This window comes from Ornithorhynchus anatinus, chromosome 11, assembly GCF_004115215.2.
Source record: "Ornithorhynchus anatinus isolate Pmale09 chromosome 11, mOrnAna1.pri.v4, whole genome shotgun sequence".
NCBI classification, from domain to species: domain Eukaryota; kingdom Metazoa; phylum Chordata; class Mammalia; order Monotremata; family Ornithorhynchidae; genus Ornithorhynchus; species Ornithorhynchus anatinus.
The window spans coordinates 33,213,027-33,238,689 of record NC_041738.1 but is presented as its reverse complement, the minus strand read 5'-3'; the positions used below and the strand labels follow the sequence as shown (position 1 = coordinate 33,238,689).

The window sequence follows — 25,663 nt, the reverse complement described above, 5'->3', positions numbered from 1 at the left end:
AATCAGGTTGTCCCACATGAGGCTCACAGTTAATCCCCATTTTACAGATGAGGTAACTGAGGTCCAGGAAAGTGAAGTGACTTGCCCACAGTCACACAGCTGACAAGTGGCAGAGCCGGGATGCGAACTCATGACCTCTGACTCCCAAGCCCGTGCTCCTTCCACTGAGCCACGCTTCTTCCCTATCAACATATCCTTATCCAAGCTGCAACATTTCATTAGTCAGAGCCCGATTACTGAGCTCCTCCATCAGTTGGTAGAGCCAATCCCCAAATGGCCATGGCTTCACCCTTGGTAGTAGGACTGGTGCATAAAAAATTAAATTTTCCATTTAAAGCCACCTGTCAGAGATGATTTATCAGACCCAGAGAACGCGGGTTTCTTCTAGGCTCATGGATTTGAGCATTGACATGACAAGTGCACAATTCAAAACCGAGCCACTGAATAATCAGCAGATTAATGTATTCGGTTCAAAGCCATCAATATCCGTTCCCAGAGTGGTTTAAGATCTCCATTAGTGTAGGTCTCGATGCAATAAGTCACCTCAGAAGTATCTTTTGGGCTTTGGAATCCCTATTAAAAAAAGAACCACTTTGAAATTTTTAGTTCCCTAAGGTATCTTTCCCTGCTGACTGAGGGAAATGCACACTCTTATTTAGTGTTAGCAAAAAGCCTTTGTAGAGTTCAGACTTACTGTTAATTTAAATTCTTGCAAACAAGAGGTTTTTATATGCTTATTCAATACCACACTTAACACCCTTAGGAATGGAGAGGATTTTCTTTGGTGGGGGAGTGAGTGAGCTTTAGATATTTAGAAATATCCCACACTAATCCCAGAGGGGCTGAAAATTCTTTTGTGGGGGAAGAATCAAAGAATAGTTAATTCCAGTAGTTTTCTTTTTTTAACAAAGCAAAGAAAATTGTCTTAATGAAGAAGAGCTATATATGGTAGCTAAGGGTTGTTTTTTTTTTTTTTAACTCTATTCTTCCTTGTTTTCTGTCACCTACATTTCCACTTGGAAGGTGATACTGCAGGGCTGGGATTTCTTCGTTTAACTAATTCCGGAACAGTGGATTGGTCACGGTCACATTTCTTTATTTGTTAAGGAGCCTGTGGAATATTACAAGTGCCACCTTTATTAAAACCTTCCTTGGCCTAAATTATCTCTTCCATTTCACTCCCAGGCCCAATTTCCATTCTATTTACCGAGTCAGCTGGATATATTTGCTTAAGGTGTGCAAATACACCTTTTTTATGCCAAATAAATCCACAGGGCAAGGTTTTCAGAAGGAAGAAAGTAGAGTTAACAAGGAGGAGAGTTATTCAGTCAACGGTGTCATTCAAGCTATTAACCTACCCTTCGTTCCTTGTCACCATATTCGATGCCCAAGGTATCCATGGCCCGGACGATAGCTGCGAGAGACTGAATAGTGTTGCTATAGACCACAGGCTTGTACTGCTTCACATCTTCGCCGGAGAAACCATCTTCGTGAATAATCCTAAACAAAAATAAAATCACATCAGGTCTGAGAAGTGTAGCAGTAAGATCGGATAAGCATCACCCAAGAAAATGAAGGAAACGTATCTCAGAAAGATCATTCACCAAAGCCTTATTGAAGGCACATCTCCTCCTGTCTAAGCCCTCCTACCTTCTTCCCTCTCTCTCTTCTGTGTCACCCCAACTTGCTCCCTTTACTCATCCTTCCTTCCAGCCCCATAGCACTTATGTCCATATCTGTAATTTATTTATTTATATTCATTCATTCAATTCAATCGTATTTACTGAGCGCCCACTGTGGGCAGAGCACAAGCGGTTGTACAACGGGCTCACAGTCTAAAACGGACATTTATATTAATGTCTGTCTCCCCCTCTAATAATAATAATAATGTTGGTATTTGTTAAGCGCTTACTATGTGCAGAGCACCGTTCTAAGCGCTGGGGTAGATACAGGGTAATCAAGGTGTCCCACGTGAGGTTCACAGTTAATCCCCATTTTACAGATGAGGTAACTGAGGCCCAGAGAAGTGAAGTGACTTGCTCTAGACTTTAGCCTGTTGTGGGCAGGGAATGTGTCTGTTGTATTGTTATATTGCACTCACCCAAGCGCTTAGTACAGTGTTCTGCGCACAGTAAGCACTCGATAAACACGACTGACTGTTTCATCTGGATATATTTTTTATGGTGACTACAAAACTAGGTTGAGACCCTAATGACGTTCAATTGTTCCAATTTCCAATAACACGCCAATTCTGGAAGTTGGGTTCCTGGATCTCCATCCAATGACTTATTGGGATGAGGTGTGGAATCTCTGCAAACCATCTGAGTTATTTGCTTCTGGGATTTATTACAACCCTACGATCAACATAGGTCAGTGAATCACAACCAGAAGGGAAGAGCTGGACCTCATTCACAAACAACAGCAAAGAGTTGAGTTTCGTCAACTACAGTGCAAAGCACTGTATTAAGCACATTAAATGGCTCGGAATAGTACAACATGACAGAATTAGTAGCCACATTCCCTGACCACAAGGAGCTTACATCCTAGAGGGGGAGACAGATGTTAATATAAATGAATGAATTATGTATAGAATAATAATTATGGTACTTAAGTACTTACTAATCGCTAAACACTGTTCTAATCACTGGGGTAGATATAAGTTAATCAGGTTGGACACGGTCCCTGTCCCATATGGGGCTCACAGTTGAGGTAGGAGGGAGTAGGACTTAATTACCATTTCACAGGTGAGGTAACTGGGCACAGAGAACATAAGTGACTTGCCCAAGATCACACAGCAGAGAAGTAGCAGAACCAGGATTAGAACCCAAAAATTATCAGATGCGTCAGTTAATGTTGCAGGACGGAGGGCGGAGTGAATAAAGGATACAGATCCAACCAAGGCAGAAGGGCGGAGGGAGTAGAGAAAATGAGGGCATAGACGGGGAAGGCCTCTTGGCGGAGATGTGATTTTAATAAGGCTTCGAAAGTGGAGAGAGTGATAGCCTGTCAGCTATGAAAGGGGAGGGAGTTCCAGGCCAGGGGGAGGATGTGGATGAGGATTGACGGCGAGATAGACGAGATCTAAAGTGACTAGTTGGCATTAGAGGAGCAAAGGATCACTTTCAACCAAGTGGAATGGCAGTATAGTCCATAAGATGGAGCTCTGCATAGTCAATCTAGGGACCGGGGATCCATTCCCGATTCTGAAGAGGACCTGGAAGAATCCTGGACCTGTTCCCCAGCTATAATTCGAAAACTATAATATAGAAAGGAAATGTGGTTACAAGAGAAAAATCAGTTTTGAATTCCTTGGAAGAAAGGAATTCAAAGTGTTATTATTCTAATAATGGTATTATGTTTATACATAATATACACTACTAATACCATCGAAAAAGGCCTTGGTGAAAAAGGCAGTCACCTGTCAGTCAGTCAATCAGTCGCATTTATTCAGCGCTTACAGTGTGCGGAGGACTGTATTAAATGCTTGGGAGAGTACAAAGCTACAATGAACAGACATATTCCCTACCCACAGTGAGTTTATAGAAAGGCATTAGAGCCACAGGCAGGCAGAGGATGGTGCCTGAAATGGATGGCGTTCTGAAGGAGGTGGGAATTAAAATGCATCCATTCAGAGGTTTGGCTTTCCAGAAAGAGGAACAAAAAAACAAAAACCAAAGCAAACAAAAATCCCTGCCTCTCACCACTAATGCTCAAAATGTTGGCGCCAGTGAGGTAGCCTGAAGCTGTTAATGGTACCCCGGGGACACAAAGGCCCCGTGGGTAACAGGTTGCTGGGATGAGGGCACCATTTTGTATGGGGAGGGGATGGGGGTTTATGGGCTTATTTAAGTATGGGCCTCTTGGAGGGACATACTTACTATTTTGTAAGTCCAGCTGGATGCAAGAAGAGGTAGCTACAGTAACCTTTTAAATACCAAGCTATTTTTTTTTAGGGTGTGGAAGGAGCTTTTTTTAAAAAATAGAAACGATGGGATAGGGAGCAAGGAATTTGGATGGTAGGTTTTGAAAGCTCCAGGAAGCAAGAGCAATACATTTTCAAGGTACTGGGCAAGGGTGAATCTGGCAGCATATTAACAGTTCTTTCTTAGATCAGAAAGATTGCCTTCAAGAAGGCAGAACATTCTGTGAAGACATTTTGCTCGAGTATGAGGGAGGGGACAGAAAAAGCCCATAAGAGGGACCTGCCTGACGCCATTCTGAACCTCGATTTGGGCCAAGCGATTTGGTGCTCCAACTTTTCTTCTGAGGGTATAAATTGGATGAAGTATCTGAAGGGAATGGGAGAGAAATGTGGGAAGCGCTTCCCAGGAATCCTTTTTTTTTTTTTTTTTTTGAGGTGGTGGCGTAGGGGAGTGGCGGAGTCATCCTTTTATTTTTTTTCCAATCCGTTAAAGCAACGTCTACTCCACGGGCAGAGAAAATGTCATCTGCAAACCCACCAGGAGGAAGGGAGGCGGAAAGATCGGGTGCAATTCACACACTCTCATCCGGCTCCCTGGTCGCCCACGCCTGTGCTTATCTCCAAGGAATTTACTCAGTACCAAGGAGAAGGTTTGCTTGAGCTCCTGCCCCCCAGAAGCTGCTTCCCCTCTTGGTGGCAGCTGCCCTCAGCATATTTGCAGTGAAGAAGCTCTATGACTAGGTGCTATTTTGCTTCCTCTGAGCCTCTCCCCTCTCCTAAGATGGCTTCACGCTTTCTCATTCCTCTGACTCTTTGGTAAAGGTGGAGGAGTCCACCTTCTCCTCATATCCCCAGGCTGCGCTTTCCACCTTCACATCATTTGAAATGACGTGCAGTTCCCCTCTGGACCCACTACAACTACTGGTTACCGGCCTCTTAACGTCTCAGGATTTCTGGGAAAAGTCACTGCCCCAGTGTCCCTTCTGACAGCCTCTCTTTCCGGTAATACTTCCTCTGGGGTTGAGGGTGCCCGAAATCTCATTTCCCATCTTCAGTCAGTGGAGACAGAAGCTCACTCCGATTTCTCGGGTTCCTCTCCACACTTCCTTCCGCTCCCCACCTCTCTCTTCTCTCTCGCTGCAGATCCAAACCACTCACCCCGGAGACTGTAAGCTCCTTGTGGGAAGGGATCGTGTCTACCAACTCGATTGGATTTTCCCAAGTGCTTAGTACAGCGCTCTGGATGCAGCAAGTGCTCAATAAATACCACCGACTGACCTCCCACAACATCCCATCTCGACCCGGTGTGTACCCATCCCACTGCACTCCCCTCTCATCACCCACCCTCCCTACAATTCTGTATCATTCTGAAATCCCTGTCTCATCATGGCCCAACTCATTCCCGACAACACGGCAGACCCTGCTGCAGCTCCCTCTCCCTCTCTCTCAGCTCCTGTCCCCACAGACCTATCCTCTCTTCCTCTGACATCTTTGGTTTCTAGACCGCCGTTAGCTGTTCCAAGCTATTATGCCTCTCTTGGATTCCATAAAAAGCCTCTCCTCACTGTCTCCCTTCCTACGGCAGCACTGAGCGATCCATAGGATCGCTGCTGATGATCAATACGGACCTATTCTCACCAACCCAGTTATCACCCTCCGATCAGAACCTCCTGTTACATTCCTCCTTACCTCCACAAATCCATCCTCCGCTCCTCAGACGTCTCTGGTTTCTAGACTGCCGTCAGCTGTTTTGAGCTATTAATGCCTTTCCCGGATTCCCTACAAAGCCTCTCTTCCCTAAAAAGCTTCCTCCTCCTCTCTTCACTGTGGCCCTTCCTACAGAGCTCATCTTCCTTGCCAATTGTGTCCCTCCAGCGCTATGGCACCAGCAACCCTCAGCCCTGGATCACCTCCCAATCTGCTGCCTCCACTTCTGTTCTCTGCAGTTGACCACTGTTGGTGGGAAAACAGAAATCAAGCTGACGGTTGCCATTTCACATTTATTCTCTTGCTTCAATTTTGTTCTTTTCTCTGCTAGTGTTTCTCTCTCATTGGCTCCCAAATTCACAACCCCCACTCACTATTTCAGAGAGTGCTGAGCGGATCCAGCTAGCTCATATTCCACGGGGGAATTCACTGACATATCTTACTAAGTCCCTGAGAAGCAGAGTGGCCTAGTGGATAGACCACGGGTCTAGGAATCAGAAGACCTGGGTTCTAATCCCAGCTCTGCCAGTTGTCTGCTGTGTTACCCTTGGGTAAGTCACTTCACTTCTCTGTGCCTCAGTTCCCTCATCTGTATAGCGGAGTTTCATACTTTGAGCTCCATGTGGGACACGGACTGCATCCAAGGTGATAAGCTTGTATCTACCCCAGTGCCTGGCACATCATAAGAGCTTAAATACCATAAAACAAAACAAAAAAACCCTAAAATAAAAAATTGAAGATTTGAATGAGGCACCTTCTGGATGAGCTCCAAAGTCTTAACATCCAGAAACATTTTTTAAATGTCTAAATTATCTGCAGTCAATATTATTTCTTGAGCACTTGCTACATACAAAGCATTGTACTAAACACTTGGGAGAGTACAAGAGAACAGAGTTGGTAGACATGTTCTCTAACCTCAATGAGTAAGGTGACAGAGCAAATGGAAGCTCACTAAATGCCTTTCCCATGAAGATCTGGGGTTTAGTGCTGGTTCACATTTTCTTTCCCTTTCCCGAGGATCTCCTCCCTACCCCAGGCCCTTTCTAGTGGGCCACACCAAAGCAGAAGGTAATTTGGTCTTCCCCAAACCTGGCAATTCTACAGCTTTCTCTAGGGAGGTCCCAATTTGGTGCCCAAAGATTCCTGATGTGAACCTGGGATGAGGAAGATCTCCTAAGAATTGATTCTCACGTTTTGCTGAATGGTGTTTCATTTGTACATTCTGCTTCCAAGTGAGTGAAGGCACTTTCACCTAATTCATGTCCAATTTGTAGATTGGATCAGCTCCTCCACTGGCCTTCATCACTCTCTGACTGGCCTCTTGGGAGGGAGCAGGCCAAAGCTGGGGCACCGGTATTTCCAGTCCAGACCAACCTCCCGCTCCTCCCAGAGGAGAGAAGCCTAAAGACCAAGTTACACAGAAAACCATTGTCTTTAAAACATTCCTTCCTTAGCTGGACACTCTCATTGCTCATGCCTTTGATACTGGAATTAAAAGATCAAATTCCCCAGATGCTTTCCTCACAAGCTTGAGAGGAATAAAGGAAATACATACGGGCGAGCCTTCTTATATGAATTAGTAAACCCTTCTCTTGCCCAGCCCCTCGTTTCAGGTATTACATAAAGCCAGGAATTAGGAAATATGAGCAAAATCCATTCGATTCTGTACCAGCTCTAAGTATAATACTTCGGTTTCTTCTGGAGCACAAATTCCCAGATCCAAAATTCTGCAAATCTCATCTAACTCTAGAGGAAGAATTTCAAGACAAGCTTGAAAAGGAACCCTGTGCTAATATTAACAGAGTAGGAGCCTGGCTGGAGGCAGGATTGCCACCAGAGAGGAGAAAGCACTCCAAGAGAGGGGCAGGCTTGCTTTACTATGCAAAGACTTCCCTGGTGAAGGAGAGAAGGAAGAGGAGAGGGGGAAGGGTGGGTGGGGAGAGAGAGAAAAGAAGAGGGATGGGAGAGAGAGGCATAGAGAGATGGCATGGGGGAGACTTTTTCTGCTCCTGTCCTATCCAGCCTCCCCAGCGTTACCCCTTGTCCTCACGTCTTCCTCTTTTTACTTGTTTAACTCCCTATGCCTTCATTACCCGCTTTTCTCCCTGAAAACTTGAACTGCTGTCTTCATTCCACTGTCACTTCACTTCTCTGAGCCTCAGTTCCCTCATCGGTAAAATGGGGATTAAGACAGTGAGCCCCATGTTGGACAGGAACCGAGTCCAACCTGATTAACTTGAATCCACTCCAGTGCTTAGCACAGCGCCTGGCATTCAGTAAGCAGTTACCAAATACCATTAAACAACACGAACACACCTCAGCTGGAGTGATTCACAACTTCTTTACCCTCTAGACTGTAAGGTCACGTCTGTTAATTTTGTAGTATTGTACTCTCCCAAGTGTTTAGTACAGTGTTCTGCATATAGTAGGTGCTCGATAAGTACTGCCGATCGATTGATTCACGCCCAGTACGCCCTATTCCTCTCCCTCTTTGGGCTTCAATCCCCTTAGCTCTGGTCTACTAGGCCAGTTCAACCCTGTCTAGAAAAGGGTCTTGAGTATTCTGCTCTTCATGGCTCTTTGCCAAAAAAAGGCACAGAATGCAAAGTGAATCCCAGTTTTCTTAAAAACAGCAAATTAAAAAAAAAAACAATGCCAGCAAAAACCTGTTGCAATTGGAGATTTTTTTTTTTTTAAAGTAAGAGGAAAGAGCTAGATTTAGAGACTTCAGGCCTGATCTTCAGCCCCAGAAACACATTTAATTCTTAACACTGGGCTTGGAGTTGGAAACCTGGTATCACTGGATATGGAAATCATGAAGAGGGAGACTTTCTGAGGCGGAAATGAAGAGGGATTGGTAGAAACTTAACAAATGGAGCTAATTCGAGTTTGTGGGGAGAGGTATAAGGGATGACAAGATTATACTCCTTCAGAAAGTTTTATTTTCTTACTGGACAGGGAGGCCAGGGGAAGGCAGTAAGGCTTGTGAATTGGGGAACAACCTTTGGATTTAATCCCGATTGCTGGTATTTTGAAAAGAATGAAAATGAGACCTGCACATGTTTTCCTCTCTCCTTTCTTCTCTCCTCCTCCTCTTCCTCTCCTTTCCTTCTTCTCCCCATTATCCTCTTTCTGCCTAAATGTCATTCAAGTCCATCAACTACAGCCCAGTTTCTGGAGCACTAAGTATCTGCCAGTTTGTTACCGATTGAATCCGACCGGTTTTAGCAAGAAGCAAAGGTCCCAACCTCGAGTACGCTCAAAAATAGCTTAAAACAGGGGAGGGCATAAGCGGCGTCTCCTGCACGGAAGGCCGTTCGATGACTGGAGGCCTCAGCCGGCGGCCCCTCCAATACCATTACTATTTCTTTTCGAAGTGTGATGTTGACTGGATTACAAGCTCCTCTACTGTACTCTCCCGGATGCCTGGCATCATACTTTGCACACAGGTGGCACTCAATAAATACTGATGATGATGATGGGTGAGAGAGCGTCTCGGTGAAACCCATCACCGCCGCTGGAAAAACAAATAAGCCTCATTTTCTGCCGAGGCTTGGATACTCCTCCTCTTCCGCCAAATCGAAGCCCTACAAAGCTGACAAGCTTAGTGTGGAGCCTTGGGTGGTGACAATACGTCAGCACAACTGCTCTGGAGTGAGTGTGTCCCAGCACACCATCCAACCAAGCGAACAAGCCCTGAGGAGGAAGGGTTTCTAGTGGGGTAAAATAATTTAATCTCTCTCTCCCCTCTAGATGGTAAGATCTTTGCGGGCAGGGGTCATGGAGAGGGGAAAGTAGGATTCTGTCAGTATTGTATTGTTTGTTTTATAGTACTTGTACTCTCTCAAGAGCTTAATATAGTACTTTGCACACAGTAAGCACTCAATAGATACCATTAACTGATTGACTGTAAATACCTCAGGTTCCATCAGTTCAAGGTCTTTAGGGCCTATTCCATGATATGGCGAAACCCCCAGAGGGCAAAAGCACAACCACTGTTTTACACTTTCTGGAAGCCTCCAAAGTGAAGTTGCTTTTCACTTTATAAGCAATGGGGCCTAGTAGAAAGAGCACAGGACTGGGAGTCAGAAGACCTGGGTTCCACTTCTGCCTCTACCACTTGACTGGTTTGGGATCTTGGGCAAATCACTTAAACTTCTCTGTGCCAGTGTCCTCATCTGTAAGATGGAGATGCAGTGTTTTTCTCCCTCCTACTTTGACGGTGAGTCCCCTGTAGGCCGGGGACTGTGTCCAACCTGATTACCTTGTATTTACCCCAGCACTTAGAACGGGGCTTGACACATATTAATAATAATAATAATAATGTTGGTATTTGTTAAGCGCTTACTATGTGCCGAGCACCGTTCTAAGCGCTGGGGTAGACATAGGGGAATCAGGTTGTCCCACGTGGGGCTCACGGTCTTCATCCCCATTTTACAGATGAGGGAACTGAGGCACAGAGAAGTTAAGTGACTTGCCCACAGTCACACAGCCGACAAGTGGCAGAGCTGGGATTCGAACTCATGAGCCCTGACTCCAAGGCCCGTGCTCTTTCCACTGAGCCACGCTGCTTCTCCGCACTTCTTATATTAAGCACTTCTTATAATCATGTTATTGATGATAACAACAACAAACTTGGTTTTTCCCCCATTACCTCAAGGGGTTGACAAGGTCAGGCCCAGTCTCTCCTTTCTTACCCTTCTTTAGCCACAAAGCCTTCTCTTTTTCTGTTCCTGGGGTTTGTGGGAAGACACATTACTCAATTTGCTGCCCTTGCGAGCGCTTCCTTTGTTGTTTTTTCCTACCAGCTGTTCTCTCCCGTGATCATACTCGATTTCACCCTGGTTTCATATGGAAGGTAGATTCAGAAAGTCGTTTCTTCTGTCGGTGTTCTGTGTACATACTGGATGCTAATGTCTCTTGCTCTGTTGCACTAATGAGATTGGATGATAAACTCCGAGTTCCTTAAACATCGGTGCGTGCTCCCCAGACCGTTAAATCAGGGGCTCCCCATCTGCCAAATGTGACGTCCCCATTTGCCTCCATCTCCTCAGGGCTGTAAGCTCGTTGTGGGCAGGGAACGTGTCCGCCAAGTCTCTTGTGTTGGAGTCTCTCAGGTGCTTAGTACAGTGCTCTGCACATAGTAAGTGCTCAATAAATATCTTCGACGATGATCCCCAGATTATCTATCACAACGGTCCTGCCGACGGTACAGCGGGAAGAATTCTGCTTAAGGAAATTGAATGGGGAAACCTGTTTTTGTATTTTGAAGTGGTATTTGTTAAGTGCTTACTCCATGCCAAACACTGTACTAAGCTCTAGGGTTGAAACAAGGTAATGAGGTTGGGCACAGTCCTTGGAAAACATAGAGCTCACAGTCTAAATCTCCATTTTACAGATGAGGGAACTGAGGCACAGAGCAGTGAATGCCTTTCCACTAAGCCTTGCTGCTTGTAAAGTGACCTGTCAAACTAGGTAGACACCGAGGGGGTACAGAATATCAGCATATTTTGATAAGACCGCAGAGGATTCGAGGGGAAGACAGTGACTTTTTGCCTTGGGTCTTCAGCTAGCCAAAGAAAAATTTGGGGTGAAGATGACAATCCCGATCTTCAAGGATGTTGGGGGAGAATTGCAAAGGAGGGTGGATTCCAGGTATCCCAAGTACATACAGAAACCAGGCTGAACGAAGAGAGGCTTGAATTGCAACGGGAGATATTTAGAAGAGATACAAAACGTTCCTGGTTGTAAAGGTTGCTGGATGCCAGAACACTTTAGGGGTTCTGCTTTCGGGAGATCTTGACAGATAGAATGGACACTCCTTGGTACTTCCAGCCCCTGGATTCCATCCCAGCACCTAGGGGAGGGTTTCTGGGAAGTTTTCACTTCACATGCCTTCAAAGCACTTGGCTGAAATTAGAGATAAAAGAAAGGCCAGGGACGCTGGGTAAAAAATTCTGTCGGGGGGGGCGAACGCCCAGTGTTGTAACACGGGAGTTGGTGTAAGATCTGTTCTTATTTTGCATCTTTATTAAAGCTCGGGGAGAAGGGAGTAAACAGCGTGTTGGTAAAACTTGCAGTTATGACTAAATCGGGAGGTGTCGCTAACAGAAATGAGACTAGAGAGATGCCGGCAGGTCAGAGCAGGCACGGGCAGGGAGAGGACCAGCTGCCAGGATCCGGGGTGTCCCACCAGGAAAAAAAGGGGCGGGGTTTAAACACCTGGTGTCTGCGTCCCATATCCCACCTCATCTCCTACCTGAGAAACGTTGTCTATGAGGCTTATGCCGCTTAATTCAAGGTCAGTGGTTAATGAAGTCATCATCATGCACGATTTACTCACGGATGAGACCCTGACCTTGTCCAAATTACCGAGGCTCCGCCGACGAGGCAGATGGGCCGTGATTAGTCCAGCTGACTACTTGGTACAGCGTGGTCCGAACCTCGGTAGGGGAGCGGCAGGAGCCACGCAGTGTAGGTAGCTCGTGTCTGCTGAAGGCAAGCTGCTCCCTGAGCGGCTCGGAGAGTAAGCTCCCGGGTGAGGCTCCATTTTGAGCAGCCATCCTTCCTGACTTCAACTAACCTGTCCTTCCAGCATTTCCCTACTATTCATCCAGGACGGCGGATGATTGTTTTGCTCTTCATTTCCACCAATGCCTCCATAAAGGACAGCTCAATTTAAACTACTTTTTTTTATGGCATTTGTTAAGCGCGTACTAAGTGTCGTACTTTGTTCTAAACCCTGGGGTAGGGATGGGTCGATTAAGTTGGACACAGTCTAAGTAGGAGGGGGAACAGGTATCGAATCCCCAGTTTATGGTTGAGGAAATTGAGGCACAGAGAAGTCAAGCGATTTGCCCAATGTCACACAGCAAGCAATTGGCAGAGCCAGAATTAGAACTCAGGTCCTCTGACTCCGAGGCCCGTGATCCTTCCGCTAGGCCACGCTGCTTCTCCTATATTTCAAAGCCCTCTGAGTTGTTGTTTCCTTCAGAATAACAGTTCAAAATGAGCTATTTTAAAAATTAAGAACAAGATGACAGGAAAATGCTGGATTTCCTGAGGAAGCGGACAGAAAATAAAACAAATGGCACAGTTTTGGCACTCCACCATAAAGCCGCATTATGCACGCACCTAGGTCCGCAGTTCTAGTAAGCACATCTTAAGGACGGGCGTAACAAGTCGGTGAAGATAAAGAAGGAAGCGTTGGGAAACTCTATTCAAGAATAGAGCCAGAGTCTTAGGGTTCTTCAATTTTGAAAGAGGAAGACAGAAGGGGCATGATTGAAGTTTACACAATTATAAAACTTGCGGTCAGAGCGAACATGGAATTGGAGTTCAGCTCATCTCAACACCAAGACAAGGTGGTACCCACTGAAACCTGAAGACGGAAAAGTCTGCTAAATTGTGAGCTTCTTCACGGCAGGGATCGTGTCTACTTACTCTAAGGTACTTTTCCAAGAACATAGTTCAGGACTCCGCACAGTATTTAGCAAAGGCTAAATACCAATGACTGTTTAGAATCAAGCAAAAGGAATCATCTCTTCATACACTGGGTGGGGAGCACAGGGAATCTATTACCCCAGAAAGTTGTGCTGGGTGAAAATATAACTTGGGGTTTGGAATAAATGTATGGATGAGAGGTCGTAATGGAGTTAAAATAAAAATTAGGGCTGGAAAAGTGAAGTTAGGGATATCAGATGGTACAATACTACCCACTTAAGGAGGACAACTATGACACCATTCCTCTAATCATCCTCGGGCCACTTCCATAAACAAAGCCCTAGAATGGATGAACCGCTAGTCTAATCCAGCAGCGGTAACTCTGACGTTCTTATGTTCGATGGCTCTTTCGCTCGGCCATCCCTCCCTCCTCTTCACCCACCTCTCCCGACTCCAGGCCACCGTTTCTGCTTACCGTGAACTTTCACTCCTACCTATTTCCAGTGTTACAGTACCGACGGATCATTCAGTGGGTGCAGATGCTGAACTAGGGGCTGCCGGGAGTTTCAAAGGAACTTGGGGATACTAACTGGAAGACGGACGGGGCAGGGATTGATGTATAATTCCAAACCACGATACACAGAAGTAGATATAAGGCAGATGCCACAAACAAACATGAATCACCCATAGAAATATACAGTACAGGAAAACTCGGTACAGAGATATGCAAGGAGGGCAACTAGACTGAATATCAACTACGGGGCTTCTGTAAAACATCTTATGCCTAGGCGACCCCTCTCTCGTTATTATTATTATGGTATTTATCAAGCACTTTTCTAAGCACTGGGGATGATGCAAGCTAATCAGGTCAGACAGTCCCTGTCCCACATGGGGCTCACAGTCTAAGTAAGAGGTAGAACAGCTACTGAAATCCCCATTTTTCACAGTTGAGAAAATTGAGGCACAGAGAAGTTAAGTGACTTGCCCAGGGTCACACAGCTAGAAATTAGCAGAGGCAGGATTAGTAGCCACATCCTCCGACTCCCAGGCCCTCGCTCTTTCCATTAGCCCCTGCTACTTCTCGTCGAATAAAGTTCAAAATTAGCAAGGGGGTCTGATTCTGTTCTCCTGCAGCCCGAAATGAGGCATCCCTTCTGCCAAGGAGTGAAAAACCTAAATCGACATCAATCTCATCTCCATCAGAAAAGGCTCTTGCCTTCAACAGGGCTGGTTTACACGAGAGAGTCTGTTCTCCCAAGATGACCAATTCTCAGTTGCCAATCCAATGAGGTTTGGCTCGTTGGGAGAAACGCGACTTTGGATGAACTTGGTAGCTACAACATCTCTTGAGTAGTGGCTGCTTCTGCTCTCGTAGCCCCATTTCTTCTTTGTTAAATTATCACCTGCAGTGAAGCCAAGGCAATGGGGCCCCAGGAAGTCTTTGCATGGCTTTATAGTTTTTATCTGCTTTCTCTCTTCCTATATCTCAAAACTCTCTAGTTCTAGGTCACACATGTAGCACTTTGCTGACACACAAATGCTAAGACCAGTGGCTGAGATTCCCTCCCCACATGCCATTTAACACTCTAGCTTCTTTCACGTGGCTTGGTTTCATTTCACACCTCAAAGAGCTCATCCCATCCTCTCAAATGGATTCCACACTTCCATGGCTCTAGCACAAGTCATCCCCGGCATCTGTTTTCTTCGGGCTGATCACGGTATAACGAAAGAAAAAAAAATGAAAAGGAACATGAGTTTCCTGCTCCTAGGCTAGCAGGAGGCAAATTTCTCATCCTTTCTCCATGAGCCCATGAAATACGGACTCTCGATTCTGTCATAACGTGGACTTCCATTATGCATTTTGGTTAGGACAGAGTAAGGGGACTGGGGATATTCTTGGACAACACATCCCTGTCTGTACTTGGAATGCCATGCTATCCAAGGAACTGCTTTTCTAGAGTATTTGCGAGGGCTTATTATGCATCAAACCCTCTTCTTCAAGCTAGGGTAGGTACAAGTTCATCAGGTTGGACGCAGGCCCTCTCCCACCAGGGGCTCACATTCTAACTGTTTGTGCAAAAATAGTTGGCAGTGAAACAGCAAATACTACAGCTAGACTTGAAGCTCCTTCAGCGATCGTGTCCACCAACTCTGCTGTAATCCCAAGGACTTAGTACAGTGCTCTGCACACAGTAAATGAGGATAAGAATGTTGGTATTTGTTAAGCGCTTTCTACGTGCAGAGCACCGTTCTAAGCGCTGGGGGAGATACAGGGTAATCAGGTTGTCCCACATGAGGCTCACAGTTCATCCCCATTTTACAGATGACGTAACTGAGGCACAGAGAAGTTAAGTGACTTGCCTACAGTCCCACAGCTGACAAGTGGCAGGGCCAGGACTCAAACCCATGATCTCTGATTCCCAAGTCTGGGCTCTTTCCACTGAGCCACGCTGCTTCTCTAAGTACAAAGATCACTGATTTGAATGCCTGACATAGTAAGGCATAGGTCTTCCTTAATGTGAGGCTGGCTTCCTTAGATCAGGACTTACATGACCCTCCCCGATCCAACTCCCAAGTCTCGACTTTATTTAATAAATAAAATGGATAATACGGGCTGGAGAGTGGAGAGATGATCTAGGTCTAAGCAGGCTCGAGGTGGGAAAATGTCACTTTGCTCACTTTCCCCTTTGGGAAGGGGGAGGCAGAGACAAACTGGTGTTTCACAGGTTAAACTTTTCCTATTTTCAGCAGATCATTTTCACTGCAGCAGCTTTTGATATAACATAAACAGACGAGGAAAGTTGTTTTGAGCTGCTCCCCCTAAGTTTCAGCTTCAGCAGAAGCCTCCAGCCAAAACAATCTCATCTGTTTCCCTCTCCATCCTGGCCTCTTAGATCAGAGCTGATTCCCCACCCTCAGCTTTTCCATCAACTAACGGCAATATCTCCAGCAGTTCGCTCTTGCAAGCTGAGCTGAGTTAGTACAAACTCTTGCTGCACCAAATTCTGTGATAGCAAACGTCTTCTGAATCTTTGCTCTACCCCCTAAGCCTTTCTGCGGCATCTAAGGTGGAATGGATTTGAATCCCTTTATTTAGCAGCTCTTCGGTGTAAGGTTCTTATTGATGCCCGTATCCCCGTTAAACGAGGGGCTTGGGAGCCAAGAGAACCTACCGATTATGAACCGCAAGCAGTCCAGCAATCGCTTGGGGAGAACAAGGGTGTATCTGCTTTGCTAGATAATTATACTGGGTGATACTTTTATCATTAATCGTGATTTCAGATGGCTTTGAGGGGGTGGATAGCTCAGGAAATTCAAAGCACTGTTGGAGGGAAATCTCATACGGGCAGCAAGAAAGAGTCTTGTTCTTCCCTAAGCATAAAAAGCTGAAAAAGTGCCCAGAAAGGCAGAGATAACCTAGGTTTAATGCCTCAAAGACCTCACACACTAACACACTGTCTCTCTTGTGTCAGGTTGCCGCTACAGAGATCTGAGGGACGACGGAAGACGCCAAACGAAGAACTGTTTGACACTGTTACGCTCCGCAGGACAGTTGGATTCCCAGGCCTCCAGGACCGGTTCTGCCTTTCACTCCAATGACAGGGATCAGGATCCCTTTTTAAGAAGCGGTGACAAGTGGGTGGTCTCAGCGGCAGGGTGGGGAGCGGGACAAGCGCCTTACGTTAAGCTTTCATCACTGGAACACCAAGAAGGGCCAAAACTTGCCGAGCCATGGAAATCGGACGGCAGGATGCTGCCAACAACCCTGAACTTCGCGGTGGCTTCTCAGTCCTTTGAGAGGTTTGAACTGACCTAGAGGTGGCCTTGAGGATCCGCGCTAAGCCACAGCTCCCTGACCTAAGAAGGGCAGGGTTGGTGCCCACTTCCCGGAGTTCCTGTTTGGTCAGTCAATCGTATTTATTGAGCGCTTACTGTGTGCAGAGCACTGTACTAAGCGCTTGGGAGAGTACAATATAACAACAGAAGAGACACATCGTCAGCCCACAGGGGCCCAGTGAGCTGCAGGGCTTCCAGTCGGCATTCTGGGATGATCCCACCTCCTTGGAGTTCCCTGAAGCAGGAACCAGACTTGATGCCCCAATCCCAAAGGCCACTGTGGACTGACCAAACCTCTCCAGGAGTATTTGGAATCCCCCCGCCAAGAACCCATTGGTGCCCTTTCTGACTGGAAAAGCACTGGGCTGGCAAGTTTGGGCCATGACAGTGGATTTCTAGGAGCTTCCCTTTCCCCTGGGGCTGCCCTTCCACAACACTGTAGCAACCACGGGATACCAGATCATTCCCGACTGCCAGGCAGTCATACCTGTCTCATCTCTTTGGAAGAAAGACAGAATAGGCAAAAAGCGAGTCTTTCCACTGTTCCCATCCCTCTTTCTTCCTTTCCCTGCTCCAACTCCAACCCCTAGTCCACACATCTCATCTTCAGTGCAGGCCTCCCTTGGTCAACCGACCGACTCCAAAGCTGACCACACGATCCGCAAAGGTCGAAAAAGACTCCTGGGGCTTTACCAACATCCTTGGCTAGAGAATAGCCAATGTTGGATATTCCAGAATGTTTCTTGGCCCTGAGCCACACCACCGCAGTGGAAAACAATGTGGCTTAATGGAAAGAGCCAGGGCATCAGAGGACCTAGGTTCTAATCCCAGCTCCCTAATTTTCTTGTCGTATGACCTTGGGCAAGTCACTTCACTTTTCTGTGCCTCAGTCTCAACTATAAAATGGGGATTCAATACTCTTGCACCCTCCTACTTAGACTGTGAGGCCCTCCTACTTAGACTATGAGCCCTGTGTGGGACATGATGATCTTGTATTTACCCCCAGTGCTTAGTACAGTGTTTGGTACACAGTAAGTGCTTAATATATATCATTATTATTATTATTAATTCAATTGTATTTACTGAGCCCTTACTGTGCACAGAGCCCTGTACTAACAGTTTGGGAGAGTACGGTCTGACAATAAAAAGACACATTCCCAGCCCACAGTGAGCTTGTTTACAGTCCCTTACAGAGCACCGTACCAAGCACTTGGAAAATTACAGTGCAACAACGGTGACATTCCCCGCCCGCAATGAGCTTACAGTCTAGAGTACGGAGACAGACATCAATACACATAAATAAAATGAAAGATACGTACATAAGTGCTGTGGGGCCGGAAGGAGGGAAGAGCAAAGAAAGGAACAAGTCGGGGAGAAGCAGAAGGGAGGGGGTGAGGAGGAAAAGCGGGGCTTAGTCTGGAAAGGCCTCTTGGAGATGTGCCCTCAATAAGGCTTTGAAGGTGGGGAGAGTAACTGCCTGTTGGATTTAAGGAGGGAAGGCATTCCAGGCCAGAGGCAGGGTGTGGGTGAGGGCTCAGCGGCCAGACAGGCAAGATCGAGCCAGGGTCAGCCCTGGAGGAGTGAAGTGAATGGGCTGGGTTGTAGAAGGAGAGAATCCAAGTGAGGTAGGAGGGGGCAAGGTGGTGGAGTCCTTTAAAGCCAATGGTGAGCAGTTTTTGTTTGATGTGGAGGTGCATGGGCAACCATTTAAGTTTTTTGAGGAACAGTCTAGATGAGCTTAAAGCCTAGAGGATGAGCCAAGAGCACTGTTGGCAGGGAGTGTGACTACCTATTCCGTCGCACTGTACTCTCCCGAGTGCTTGTTACAGTATTCTTCATGCAGTTAGTTTTCAATAAATATGATAAATTGGTAAAAAGGCCAAGAATTTGTCCCCCCCGGCCCCGTGAACCCAACAGCCAAGATCTCTCAGATGAAGAAAAGTAGTTTCCGGTGAGATAACCAAATCCATTTTTCTAAGATTCTTCACCTGGGCTTCGAGGAAGCGTCTAAACACTTACATTGCCGTCAGTTAGAAGTCATTGCTTCTAATAGGTCACAAGCTCGGGAAAGGCTCCTCTTCACAGGATTTCAGTCAAGACCCAGATTTTATAACCTCTGTCATTAAATTCCCTCTACTTTATCATGGCTATAAATCATAACCCCTAATTCATTACACATAATTATACGGGTTCATGTACTAGCCAGTGAAGGGGTTGGAAACTTGCCTGCATTTTTCCATAGAGTTAAATAATTCGCCTATGGGTGGGTCCCGTGGGTTCCAGAACTGGGTTCTGCTGAGCCCTCTTCTTCCCAACCTAATTCAATCAGTCACATTTATTGAGTGTTGAATGCACAGCACTGTACTAAGCACTTGGGAGACTGCAATTTAGCAGAGTTGGAAATAATAACAATAATGGCAGTTAAGTGCTTACTATGTGCCAAGCAACGTTCTAAGTGCTGGGGTAGATACAAGCTAATCAGGTTGTCCCGTGTGGGGCTCACAGTCTTCATCCCCATTTTACAGATGAGGGAACTGAGACACAGAGAAGTGAAGTGACCTGCCCATGGTCACACAGCAGACACGTGGCAGAGCCGGGAGTAGAACCCACAACCTCCGACTCCCAAGCCCGTGCTCTTTCCACTAAGCCACGCTGCTTGTCGCTACAAGTTAATCGGACTGGATACAGTCCCTGTCCCACATGTGGCTCACACTCTCATCCCCATTTTACAGATGAGGTAACTGAGGCAGAGAGAAGAGAAGCAACCTGGCCAAGGCCACACAGCAGACATGTGGCAGGGCTGGGATTTAGTCCCAAGCCCTTGCGATTCCCAGGCCCATGCTCTATTCACTAAGCTATGTTTCCCGCCCACAAGGAGCTTACAGTCTCGAGGACTCCGTCTCAGCCACGTGGAGGGGAATTCGCACCCCTCTTCTAGTACAGTCACCCATCTGATGGACGCGGGGGCAGCAGTCGGCTCAGAGTTAACGGCAGGGCAGGCGGGGAAGGGGAGATAGCGTTGGCATCCTCAGACCTAAGCAGGTTCCCCCCAGCCCTGACTCAAACGTCCTCTTCCGCTTCTCACACGTCATTCAGGGCCCAGAGCCCCGACCGACTGTGAGGATGTCTTCAACTACAGCTTTCAATTCTTTGGCTAGCCTGGGAAAACCCAGAACAGAACTTAATGGCTTTTAAGATCATTTACAGTGTCTTATGTAATGCTGTAAGTGATCATTAAAGCCAGTAAGTCAAGCAAATTGGTTCAGTGTAAATTTTACAGCCTAAATCTAAATATTTCTGGATCTGCATCTGCGGGATTATGGCGTCGGTTAGATCGCCCGGATGGGTTTAAAGTGTTGAAGTCCTCTTCTGCTGACGAAATGAAACAAGGGCAGTGGTTTTATTAATGATAAACTTAATATAAGGGCAATAACACTCCCTAGAATTCAGTGTACTTGTCTCTTCTCTTTTATACTGTACAACGAAAATGATGGCCGGGAAAAAGGAGGGGTCGGTTCCTGTCACCGAAGTCTTAGGAGTACTCAGGATGCCGATTCATTATTTATGTTTATTATATGTCTCCATTGTTTATTAGCCTCTGGACACCATCTCCAGAACCCCAAGAAGGGAAAAAGACCATTAAGCCTCACAGTCTCAAATAGATGATAAGCCCAATTTCGAGCCACTGCCTTCCAAAAATAACCGCATTAAATTGATTTTTATGAAGAAGGCATTCACAGCCCCAGAATCCCAGCAGCCATGAAAGTGCCGTCGCCCGACTACTCCGAAGGCAACCCTGAGTGAACGGGAAGGGCCGGGCCTGAGGCTCCTTTCCTGCCACCCTCCTATTGGCAGAGGATTCTTGGCTGGCAGCTGACGAATCAATAGGGGCTTTGACAAAAGCTGGTCCTTTCGCGTCAGTCAGTCCATCGTATTTACTGAGCACTTACTGTGTGCACAGCACTGTACTAAGCACTTGGAAGAGTACAATGTAACAATAAACAGACACATCCCTTGCCCTCAATGAGCTCAGAATCCAGAAGGGGAGACAGACATTAATACAAGTAAATACATTACAGATACGTACATAAGTGCTATAGGGCTCGGCGGGGTGGGGAGATGAATAAAGGGAGCAAGTCGGGGCGACGCAGAAGGGAGTGGGAGAAGAGGAGAGGAGGGCTTAGTCAGGGAAAGTCTTGGAGGAGATGTGTCTTCGATAAGGCTTCGAAGATGGGGGGGGAAGAGTAATGCTGGGTATGTGTTCATTCTCTCTCTGTGTGTCTCTCCTTGTATTCACCCAAGTGCTTAACAAATACCACAGATTATTATTTTTCTGCCTAGCTCTCCTTGACCTCTACTCCTGCAACACCAAAAATCGGAGGCTGAAGGCACTGGAGGAAGTGGGGTGCCAAGAGGCAATGAGGGAGAGGAATAAGAATGGGACACTTCAGGACAGAAGGCCCAAGGGCTGCCTACAACTCTTTTGGAATAATAATTGTCTTTGTTCAGCGCTTACTATGTGGGAAGGACTGTGCTTAGTTCCGGGAGCAGGTAGAAGACAATCAGATCAGATGTAGTCCCTGTCCCCCAGTGTCACAGTCTAAAGAGGGAGAACAGGTATTGAATCCCCATTTTACAGATGATGAAACTGAGGCACAGAGAAGTCAAGTCTCTTGTCCAAGATCACCCAGCAGGTGAATAGATTAAAACCCAGATCTCCTGACTCTTGGGCCTGGGCTCCTTCCACTAGGACATGCTGCTTCTCCAAATCCAGCCATCAATTGAGCTGCAATATCAAATCAGTGCCTATTATTTCGGAGGCTACATCTCGGGCTCTCTCGATGCTGGAACAGAATGATGGCAAGGATGATGTGGCGTAAGGAATCTACTGCCAATTCCCAGAGCTCTTCGCGTGAGTAACCGTGGTCTGAGCTCAAGCTCGGCACAATGTGTCTGACCTCCTCAAGGCATTTCAACCTATTGGCCTAGGTGGGCTGTCAATCTGGGGGCCCCTCACTCCTGAAAGCGTGTTCTGTGCTGCGGAATAGCTCCAGCCATCCTTCAACCCCTGTCCCACCCCCAAACTCAGACCGGGGCTCGCGTCAGAAGGCCGAGGAGAGGAATAACCTGGCAAGTGAGAGACAGGGCTGATTTCACATTTTGAAGGACGGGAGCTCCATTCCTTCTGACCTTCTAACTGAGCTGCTTGTTCCTGGCAACTCCGCCCATTCCTCCACCCCTTCTCCTCAGTTCTCGATGGCAAGCCACGGGGAATCTGGGAAGGTTTTCCAAGGGGATTTTGTTTTTAAATTCCGAACTGTTCTCTTCTCTTTATAGTGAGAAACTATAGTTCTTCTCACTATGTGAGAAACAAGGAGAGAGACAAAAATACCATCCCAAAACTGGCTGGGCAAGGAGGCATTAAAATAAATCCTCAGTTCTCAGTTTCAGATTGCCCTGACCAGTAGCAGATAGGCAGAGGGCCTTCTTATCTCAAGCCAGGCAGGCAGGCAGCTCAGCACAGTTCCTATGATTGCTAGTCATATTAGCGAGAGCTTTCCTCCTTGAGCTCCCAGGCAATAGTTAAATTGTTCGGTATTTATTGAGCTCTTACTGCATACAGAGCACTGTACCGAGCGCTTGGGAGAGTACAACAGGGTTGACAGACACATTCCCTGCCCACAGTGAGCTTCCACTTTAGATGACAGATCACTCTGGGGAGATGACAGATGCCACACTCTAGGGGGAAGCCTGCATGAACTCTGCCCAGACAAGTCCTTTCCTGTACAAATCATGACTTTCCCCAAACAATTTGGTCCACTGGAAGGGTGAGCCTCCCCTTCACAAAGAGGGCCAGTCTCCCCTTCTGCCAAAAAGGGGGCTGTTCCCACACAGTACATCTCTTTTAAAGGCAGGTTTTTCTGTTCCTCCTCAGCTGCGTCCCTCTTTCAAAACATTCAATCGCTTTTAATGAGCGCAGATCACTGTTTTAAGGACTTGGGAGAGTTCGACACAAGAGAGCCGGCAGACGTGTTCCCTGCACACATCACGCTTACAGTCTAGAGGGGAGAAACATTAATATAAGTAAATTACGGATAGGAAATGAGTGCTGAGGGGCTGAGGGAGGGGTGAATAACGGAAGCAAATCCAAGTGTAAGAACAACACAGAAGGGAGGGGAGAAGAGGAAATGACGACTTAGGGAAGCCCTCGTAGAGGCGACGTGCCTTCAACAAGGATTCGAAGGTGGGGAGAGTGACTGGCAGACGTGAAGAGGGAGGGCGTTCCAGGCCAGAGGCGGGATGTGGGTGAGAGGTTGGTGCTGAGATGGACGAGATCGAGGTACAGGGCAGAGCCTCCGCAAGGAGTGTAGGGAGGCCAGAAGGTGAGAGCTACCTACTGTGACTATTAGGAACCCCTGAAACCGGTGGAATAATCCCCTCTTGGGGCAGGGCCATGGGGCACCTTTGGGGGTGTGGTCAGAGCATCTTCTCAGCCTGTTCCAGTAGCTATTAATAATAAATAATAATAATAACAACAACGGTATTTGTTAAGCGCTTACTATGTACCAAGCAAAACTACCTACTTAAAATAACCCAAGGCTGTTTCCCCACAGTTCCACCCTCCCTCCCCATGCCCAAGCTCTCCAGTACAGGTTGGTCAATCAATCACATTTATCGAGTGCTTACTGTGCGCGGAGCACTGTACTAGGTCTTAGGAGAATACAATATAAACAGATTTGGTAGACATGTTCCCTGCTCACAGGTCTTGGTTCTTCATTAATAACCATTACGGGGTGGTCACTGCCAGAAAAGTAAACCCATAAAACAAAAATCACTTTGTGGGCTTCTACATTGATTCCCCTTCAAAAGTGTTCACAGGAAAAATGTGTTTCAGTTTTCAGGGAAAAGGCAATTATTCTAACCATAGGTATTGCAAGGTCCAGCTTTAAAAAAAAAAAAATCCAGCTGTGCTCTTTCAGCCTCCTACCTCACCACCGGGAATCTAGACTCTGCGGCGGTCCACGTATAATGAATGGAATGGAATTAGAACCGAGCTGGCAATTCTGTTGCTAATCTGTAAGGAAGAAGAGACCGAGGCTGCCTCATCCATCTTCTCAGAGACACGCTAAGAGGGTGAAGATGGGATTCAGTCAGGAGACAGTGCCTGAAGACAACAGAGTGAGGAAGACGAAATTGGTTGGGCCCAGGTCTTGGGCTAGATCTTGTACGCTAACCAGCCCGTCTCCAAATTGTTACCTGGTGATCTTCATCCACAACACCTACTCTTGCACGTTAGTCTCTTCCATGTTGACCTTTAGGTATTTAATTTAATCCTGAGTAGAACGCGCGTACGCAAATACCCGAATCGTTCCCTGCACAAGTTCTCTAATATACACTGTGTAGCGATAATATAGTAACATATTTTATGCGGCATTCAACGTTTTGTAGGCTGAACCACTGTGAGCAGGTATAGGTGTACACCTGGGTACAGAGGCCTAGTGGAAAGAGCACGGGCCTGGGAGTCATAGGACCTGCGTTCTAATTCCAACTCTGACACTTGTCTGCTGTGTGATTTTGGGCAAGTCACTTCACTTCCCTTGCGACTCAGTTACTTCATTGTAAAGTGGGGATTAAGACTGCCCTATGTGGGTCAGAGACTGTGTCCAATCCAATTTGCTTCCATCCTCCGCAGTGCTTAGTACAGCGCCTGGCATACAGTAAGCACTTAAATACCACAATTACTATTATTACCTCATTTGTAAAATGGGGATTAAGTCCTACTTTCTTCTACTTAGACTGTGAGCCCCATGGGGCACAGGAATTGTGTCCACACCTGATTATTAGCTTGTGACTACTCCAGTGCTTAGAACAGTGCCCGGTAGATAATAAGTACTTAACAAATACCATTAAGAAGAAGATGTGTCTGACAGGCCTTTGGCTTTATGTGCTTCTTATTTAACTAGATTCTGTAGTCATTTACTCCAGATGTACTTAAACTCGACTAAAAGCCTTATCAAATGAGAGCCTAGGCAGGAGGGAATGACCCAACTATCGAGAAAGCCCTACATCAGAGTGCCGTTCCCAAACTCCCGCCTTCTCTATGACTGCTCTCCCCTGACCCTTCTACTTCCTTGTGGGGAGCAATGGGACAGAAGATCAGATAACTAACCACCATCCTTCTTGCCCTACAGCAAATTACATCATGGAAACATTTTGGGGCTTCTCTATCCTTCACCGAGACCTGACTTAACAGTTGCTCTGGCATCCGAGTACCCTTCGGTCTTTTAAGAGAGGGAAGGATTCCCAGGACAGAATGGAAAATTTCCTTCCCTGGAGCTCGTGGTACAGCACTAGCCTGCGGAGCAGCTCATGGTGGTGATGGAGGACGGGGAGGAAGCTGTCATCACAGAAGGAGTGGCAGAGAAGAGTTCGGGGGAAAAAGGCTGGCAGAGGCACCTGGAAGTGATCGGTTTCCTCAAACTATTTGCCTCGTGTAGATCCGATGCCCAAAGCACTGCTTTAAGTCTGCTAAGGCGACCATATTTAAAGACCTCTGTGTGTGGCGCTGTATTGTCCCTGGATCACAAAATGCTCAATAAATACCGCTGATTGATTGATTGTTCTGAGCAAGAAGTCATATATGGCAAGTCCAGGTTTCTCACAAAGTATTTCCACTGTTCCCGTCTTCGAGGCTTGTCTCTCCACAGCGTTCCCACCTCGGCAGTCCGCAGCCTCCTCTCTCCAACCCAGCAA

The 25,663-nt window shown here is 46.7% G+C and overlaps 1 protein-coding gene across 3 annotated transcripts in view; it reads right to left on the bottom strand.

Moving 5' to 3' along the window:
* The window catches only part of GNAO1 (G protein subunit alpha o1), a 206,960-nt gene that overhangs the window by 117,090 nt on the left and 64,207 nt on the right, over positions 1-25,663 (bottom strand). For all 3 annotated transcript variants that reach the window (XM_029076199.2, XM_029076196.2, XM_029076197.2), the window contains exon 3: positions 1,359-1,500. In XM_029076199.2, coding sequence (XP_028932032.1) covers positions 1,359-1,500 — 142 coding nt within the window. The remainder of the gene's footprint in view (positions 1-1,358; positions 1,501-25,663) is intronic.